This window comes from Orycteropus afer, unplaced genomic scaffold (assembly GCF_000298275.1).
Source record: "Orycteropus afer afer isolate SDZICR_OR568_19922 unplaced genomic scaffold, OryAfe1.0 scaffold00215, whole genome shotgun sequence".
Lineage (NCBI taxonomy): Eukaryota > Metazoa > Chordata > Mammalia > Tubulidentata > Orycteropodidae > Orycteropus > Orycteropus afer.
This window is the reverse complement of record NW_006921802.1, coordinates 228818-236766: the sequence shown is the minus strand read 5'-3', so window position 1 is coordinate 236766 and position 7949 is coordinate 228818. Positions and strand designations below refer to the sequence as shown.

The window sequence follows — 7949 nt, the reverse complement described above, 5'->3', positions numbered from 1 at the left end:
GGAGAGAGGTGGTGGGTGCTTTGGGAGGAACGGTTGGTGAAAGGGCTGGAGGGAGGCAGCATGTCTGGCCTTGTAGGAATAGGCCTTGGGTTACTGCTGGTAATCCTGCCTTCCTCTTGTGAGATTAGAGGAGGTCAGAACATGTGGCCTTCTTGTCGTTTTTGCAGATGTGATAACAATGGTTGGACGTTTCTTGAACAGTTAAAACTGTAAATAGAAAAGGTAATCTTTAGAGCTTTTTGACATCTTACATTATACAACTTTTCTGTCTATAAAGAAAGAAAGTATGTTGTAATGAAAAGACCATAGACACTAGAGCCAGATGGAACCATGTTCAAGTTGTAACTGTTAGCCTAGCAAAGAAAACTACTAACTCTAGTTGGGTAAGACACTTCACTGAGGTGTTGACTTTTTTCCTAACTTTCAAAGGCCAGTAGCTGAGAAAGAGCATTTCCAGTAAAAGGACCAGCTGACAGTAATGACATATTCTCAGTTGAGTTTAATTTTGCATGTATTCTGCACCTCCATCATTGGTCTCCAAACCTCTGTTTCTACAGTGCCTTCCTACTCTACCTTTTCTAACCAGCTCTTCCCCCTGAATGTTTTGGCTTGTTCTACCATTGTCTTTCCCTTCTCTGGAATTGCTTCTGAGCACTGATAATTGAATCTCAGAATAGGGTGGGGGGTGACTAAAAAAACTAAGTTATGGAAGAAGGAAAAAAGATTGTATATTGTAAACTTGTCCTTTGATTGAACATGAGCTGACTTTTTTTAATGTGAATCTTAGTATAGAACAACACTATTTTCCAGTAAGAAAGATAAGCTAGCTACGAGAAACTATAAATCAGTGAAGGAAATAATAAAACAGCACAACCATAGATTAATTCCCTAGTCCATTTGATCTACCTAAATATTCCTTTCTCAGTGATAGCTGTGACAATCAAGCAAAAGAAACCTTTTCATCTTCTTACTTGTTAAAGAATTATAAACAAAATATATAGGAAGACTATATATTAGACTGTTTCTGAATCATATTAAAGAAACTATGTTGTTGAGTACTGTGTTGCCTTGGCTATTTGGCAGATACAACCTTTAATAAGCTTTATATTTCTGCAGTAGTAGTTTCCAGATTCTTTCTTTTTTTAAAATTTTATTGTGATTTGAGTGAAAGGTTACAGAGCAAATTCATCTTCTATACAGCAGTTCACATACACTTTGTCTCATGACATTGACTGCAGTCTTCCATAATGTAACAGCTCTCCTCCCACTTCCTCCCCATAGCCGCCACTTCCCTGTGTCCTTCCCTTCCATGCCTTCCTTGTGCATACACAGCCATTCTATTCTCCCATGATTGATCTCTCCAAGAAGTGTATCTACCTAATATAAATGTTCAGCTCATATGCCAGTCTTTTGTTTGGCTGGAAGCCACAGGAGTGGGTTCAATTCCAGACTTGAAGGGCAACTAGGAGCCATAGTCTCAGGGGTTCCACCAGGCTCTATCAGACCAGCAGAACTGGTGCCTTTATTTTTATGATTTTGAGTTTTGTTCCACATTGTTTTCCCTCTCTGTCCAAGATCTCCTATATAGATCTTCCTCTGAGTGGTTGACAGTGGTAGCCAGGCACCATCTAGTTCTTCTGGTCTCATAGTCATATAGGCTGAGGGTCATATGGTCTACCAGTCCTTTGGATTGATTGTTTCCATGCATCTTTGGTTTTCTTCATTCTTCCTTGCTCTGGACAGAGACCCATCATTGCATCTAGATGGCTGCTTGCAAGCTTTTAAGACCCCAGTTGCTACTCGCCAAAGTAGGATGTGGAACAATGTTTTTGTGTCATATGTTACGCCAGTTGAGCTTGATGTACCTTGCAACCATGGTTCTGAGCCCACAGGTCCAACTACTCACTCCTTGTGGGTAGCTGGCTGTGGCCAAGAAGTGACTACAACCTTGTCCCTTGTCAGCTTTACTATATATCTGGAAATTCTTATAGAACATACAGATACACTTGTAAAAACATTGTCTGCCAACCCTATGCATGGTCCAGCAAAACTTAAGAATTTTTTTACAAACAAAAATATACACACAATTGTCAGTACATAAAGTCTATGTAAAGCAGACTTAGGCTGGTAGAAAACAAATGCTAAAAGGGCAAGGAAGCAGCATCTTCTAACTTCTCCAACCTCACAGAGGGGAAGGAGAGTCACCGTCAACAGCCTAAGGCTTATTCTTATGAGACCAATGATGCTGCTAGCCTCTAGCCTTTTTACCAATTCTGACACCAACCATCCCTCCCATGGCACTCACTGTTTCTCTGCTGGGTTCAATGATTTGTTGCAGTGGCCATACAACTCACAGACAATACTTAAAATTAGGGGGTTTATTAAGCAAGTATCAGGCTATAATTCAGGTTCAGGAATGTGCTCAGGATACATTTCTTCTATCAGGATAGTCTCCCCTCTGCTGTCCCCTCAGGTACGCCTCTCTGGCCCTTGGCCTCTCAACCTACCCTCTGTAAGTGTGTTATAAAGCTCTTTTAGCTCTGCCGATAGGTACACCTACATGTGCCCTAGTTGGCCAGGAAGCTTTCTGCCAAAAGGCACTCAGGAAAGCCTGCTACCCTGTCTTGTGCCTCTTGGTTCCACTGCTGCCATCTCAGCCAGGCATCTCTGCCAAGGAGGTCCAGCACTGGGATCTTGGGTCCAAGGACGCACTCCACTCCAACTCTAGCTCTTGTCTCTTTATGGCAGTGAGATCCCCTCTTCTGCCTTTAGGAGGGCTCACTTTAAGCCCAGAAGCAGAGCAAAAATAACCAGTCCCAACACTAGAGTTCTGCACACCTTATTTGCATGGTTCCACCCAGTAATCTAACAAACCAAACCAAACTCACTGCCGTCGAGTTGGATCTGACTCACAGGGACCCCTCCTTGGATTGCCAAGGCGGTATCTCTATGGATGTAGATTGCCCAGTCTTCCTAGTGAGGAGTGGCTGGTGGGTATGAACCACCAGCCTTCTAGTTAGCACTCACATGCCTTAGGCACTATACTACCAGAGCTTGGTGAGAGTTAAAAAGATAATGGCTGGAAAAGCCATGTAAGGTAATTCACTGCATCATAGCAGGAATGGGAGATCTGCGAGCCCTGCCCACTTGGCCTTTTGTCAGTGTCTAGGAGCCCTTGAGGCACTACTGCAAAGTACGTAGGTTGAAAACCACTGATCTGTAGTGTACATATATAGAATTTATAGTAGCTTAAATATATTTTTTGGTCATTTCTGGAGTTGAACAGTGGACTCTTAGCATTAAACTTCCAGTATGTCATTTCTATGAGGAAATCCTCAATCAACCCCCTTGCAAGTTCTGCTCACTGACATCGAGTCGGATCCAACTCATAGTGACCTCTCCTTGGGTTTCTGAGGTGGTATCACTACGGAAGTAGATTGCCCAAGATTCCTTCCAAGGAGTGACTGGTGGGTGGGTTAGAAACACCAGCCTTCTGGTTAGCAGTCATGTGCCTTAGGCACTATGCCACCAGAGCTCCTCCCAGCAGTCAAGAAATCAGACATCCTGTTGCAGTAGGCAAATTGCTGTAAAAGACCTCTTTAAAGTATTGAAGAGCAAAGATGTCACTTTGAAGACCTAACCCAAGCCATGGTATTGTCAGTCGCCTCATTTGTGTGTGAAAGCTGTACAGTTAATAAGGAAGACTTAAGAAGAGGTGATGGTTTTGAATTGTGCTGGTGAAGAATACTGAAAATACCATGGACTACCAGAAGAACAGACAAATCTGTCCGAGAAGAAGTGCAGCCAGAATGCTCCTTGGAAGCAAGAATGTCCAGACTTCGTCTCACGTACTTTGGTCATGATGTCAGAAGGGACCATTCCCTGGAGAAGGATATCCTGCTTGGTAAAGTTGGAGGGTCAGCAAGAAAAGGGGAAAACCCTCAACAAGATGGATTGACATGGTGGCTGTTACGATGGGCTCAGTTATAGCAAGGATTGTGAGGCTTGCTCAGGACTGGGTAGTGTTTCATTCTGTTATGCATAGGGTCACTGTGAGTTGGAGTCAACTCAATGGCACCTAATAACAACAACAGCGTGAGGAAATCGTATTTAACATCTTTCAACTTACAGTACCTTTCCTAATTTTAAAACCTGACATAAAGGAGAAATATTCCTGTAATGAGTTGTTAAAGTCATAATGAGTTTAGTTACCTATGGGATAAGAGAAAACCCTAAGGTTTTTCTGAAACTGTATTATCTGAATTTTTTTTTGTATATGATATATTAGAGTGATTTAAAATTATACATTATTTCATGAATTTCAGGTTCTACAAAGTATTTGCCTTTTAAAAAACTATTACTATTTGTCTAACATTGACTTTGAAATTGATTGTCTTTAATGAAGGCTTTGTTGAAAAGGCTTGAAGCTGTGAAGCCAACAGTTGGTATGAAACGCTCAGAACAACTGATGGACTATCATCGCAATATGGGTTATCTCAACTCAACTCCATCTTCAAGACGAGTGAGATCTACTCTTGGTCAATATAGCCCATTAAGTAAGTATATTCCAAATTATTTTGTACTTGTTTGTATTTTTGATCTTTTTATTTTCTTAGTGTAACTTACGTTCTTATGGTGGAGTTTAAAAAGGCTACCTTCCAGAATGCATTCTATCATTTTTTTCTTTTGGCAATTTGTAAGTTTGCTCATGTATCACTATTATTCCTATTATATACTCCTATGTTTTATGAGAAATAAAATATTTTTACAAGAAAAAGTTATATTTTAGTATCTTTAATGATACTTTTTTCATTCTGTCATTTTTCATTGGCATGCTTTATTATGTTCACTTAATTTCAGATTTTGTTTGCTGCTCATAATGACAGCACAGGAAGGAAATCAGTAAATAAAATAAGTGGAAATATCAGTAGTTTTTTTGGATAATACGAGAGGGACTTTTCATTTTAATAAATTTATTATGGGAAGAAACAGTTAATGCTAAAGTTTCTGAAACATTCCCCCTGGCCAATTAAGTATTATTGCTAATATCTTTAAGCTCTTACATATGTTTTTTTTCTTCCTCATTGGGAAAGTAAAACAAAAATTATCAATCTGTAGAATCATAAGTAATACTTATTCATTCTTGATAAGTGATCAGTTGCACACATAGCCAGTTATATACTCAAGACAATGTTGGAATGGAGTGAGTACTTTGTGTTAGGATATGTAGTAAAAGGCCTGCCATTTTACTTTGTAGAAGTCTGTGCTCTTGTTTCATGTGTGCCCTCTAGAATATAAAAAAAGAAGCCAATACTAAGAGAAAGTTGGAACAATTTATAATGTCACAACTTCCCACTACTCATACGAGTCTTAAACATGGAAATGACTAGTACTTCCATTTGTTCACTCTACAAACATCACTTCCTTGGTTTAGTGATTAGTGACTAAGATAGGGTTTTGTTCTAATAACCCATACTTAGTATTTTGCCTTGAATATAATAAATTAGTTGTTGAATATATGGGGAGCTCTGGTAGCGTAGTGCCTAAGGCACTTAACTGCTAACCAGAAGGCTGGTGGTTCAAACCCACCAGCCACTCCTCGGAAGGAAGATGGGGCAATCTACTTCTGTCGTGATACTGCCTCGGAAACCCAAGGAGAGGTCACTATGAGTCGGGTCTGTCTCGATGGCACATAACAACAAACAACAACATGAATGTATAAATGTATAAACAAATGTATAAATATAAAGTCGTGTTTGTTTTACATGAATCAAAAGAGAAGGTTTTAAAAGCATTTATTCCCACTCTAAATCTGTTGAATCAAAATTCTTACATTTTTAAGCTCCACAGGGAATTCTTAAGTGCATTCCAGCTTGAGAATTATTACATTAGACTATTAAAATGTGGAGTGAGGAAGAAAAGCCAGTCTGGACGTAAAATTAGGAGAAGTTTATCAGATGATTTATGTGTTTAGTTGAAATTATCCAAATTATTTCTTGTTCTCTGTGTATTTTCAGGAGGTGCTTCCAGGACATCGAGTGCTACCAGTGGTCTCAGTTGTAAGAGTGATCGACCTGTTTTTGATACATCCAGTGGCCTATTGCTAAGACCTAAGCCCTCTAATGTCCGTGCAGCTTGGTTATAAAACCATTTTACTTCATTGTTCATTCAGTTTTATTGACATGCTCTTGTATATTACTGTAATTCTCTGTGCAAATATCTATAATACTGTTTCAAGTAATTTAAGGTACATAACAGTGAGTTGTAATTTATTTTAATTCAATGGAAAATTGTTTTCAAAAACACAGTTTAACGTAAAATCAGTGTTTCCTTTGAGGATTTATTTATATCAGATGTATTTACATTTAATAGAGAAATGGTAGTATGCATGTATAGTTTCTCACCATACAAATTGATTCAGCTGTCTTGTTGACAGAACAGTGGTGATGCTTTCACTGCACATTGGACTAAAGACATTTTAGCTGTATAGTTCTCTCTTTTTTTTTTCTTTCATTTTTTTTGTAAGCTTTAAACTGTGAGCTTAAGACCTACATTTGACTTTGTTTTCTGTTTGCTTTAGAACTTAGGTAATGTGATTCATAACTTGATTGTAGATATACTTTTTTATGATGAAACAAATCTTGAAATTTGTTTTCATTGGTGGAACTGATTGAGATTTGATGAATAGATTGAGAGAAGCTTGAATTGGGGCTATTCGGATTCACCCAGAGGTATTTACTGCTTCTGAGTAAGTGCCTCGAGTTAAAAAATTTGTTTAACCATTCCATTCTTTGAAACTGTGACTATTAGAAAGTTCAGCCTAGAAGCTCCACTTTCATGTTTTCATACATTCTTGTAAAGTACCATTAATGATTCTAAGAAGAGAAATAGGTTTTAGACCTGCAGTCCAATAGCATTGTGAATATTTTGTTCAAGAACCAGATCAATTGCATTATAAGGAAAAACAAGTATTTGTTGAATGAGTAAAATAGCACCACCATTTTGAAAAGCCAAGAAGCAGATCCTGAGGTTTATCAGAACAGTGTTTTAAGTTACTCTGTTCGCTTATTGTGCTCCAATTTACTATTTATTATATTAAGATTTAGAATCAGAAATAAATAGTTTATTTTCAGAGTTTTAGAAATCTCAGCTACTATTTGTAGGGGTTGAAAAAGAAAACCAAAGTATGAATGATAAATAAGTGGTATATTTGTTAAGGTCACTATTTCAAATATCAGCTTTGTTTTAGTTCCTTGGTTGAATCTTGGATTATCATCTTTATCAGTCCCTCATATAAACTAGTAATCTTGATGGAATTGGTTATGGCAGGTAGTGTATAATATAATTAACTTTTGAAACTAGACTCTTTTTCTGTCAAACTATAGGTTTGTATCTCCTGTAACATAAGTAAGATAAGTATGTTATCTTATTCATGGTGGCTTGACTGTGTTGTCCTGTTTTCTGCTACTGGCCTTTTCAGCATGCCTTTAGAATGTATTGGAAGGTTTCCTATTAAATGCCAAATATTTCTTTTCTTAATATGAAATTTTGATCTGTAGCCACAATAAGATTTTTCTTTCAGTATTAACTCAAACTCTGTGTGAAATGTTGTACCATGTATGCGGACTTCCTGTACTTCTTAACACCTTTGGCAGTAAGCCAAACTGCATTTTATAAAACATCAACTCAGAATTTTTTGGTCTTGATTTATATTAATAGATTTTGTTTCAGATAGGGCATGTGAAGGGTGGAAACTATGGGATTAAATATTCCATGTGAACACAGCCTGGCTCTCAGATTTTTCTGCTTCTTTCTTTGAGCTGTAATATTTATTAGATGTTATTTGATGCTCTGCTGTGGTGAACAGATTTTTACATTATTTTGTGTTCTGCTTTGCATATAAGCTATAGCTGTATTCAGCCAAGGTTTTATTATTTTTTTTAACCTTT

The 7949-nt window shown here is 37.8% G+C and overlaps 1 protein-coding gene across 1 annotated transcript in view; it reads left to right on the top strand.

Moving 5' to 3' along the window:
* Window positions 1–6145, top strand: part of CFAP97 (cilia and flagella associated protein 97) — a 46783-nt gene extending 40638 nt beyond the window's left edge. The window contains exons 3-4 of the mRNA XM_042781994.1: window positions 4406–4556; window positions 6018–6145. Of these exons, the coding sequence (XP_042637928.1) occupies window positions 4406–4556; window positions 6018–6145 (279 nt within the window). The remainder of the gene's footprint in view (window positions 1–4405; window positions 4557–6017) is intronic.
* Window positions 6146–7949: the final 1804 nt, after the last annotated feature.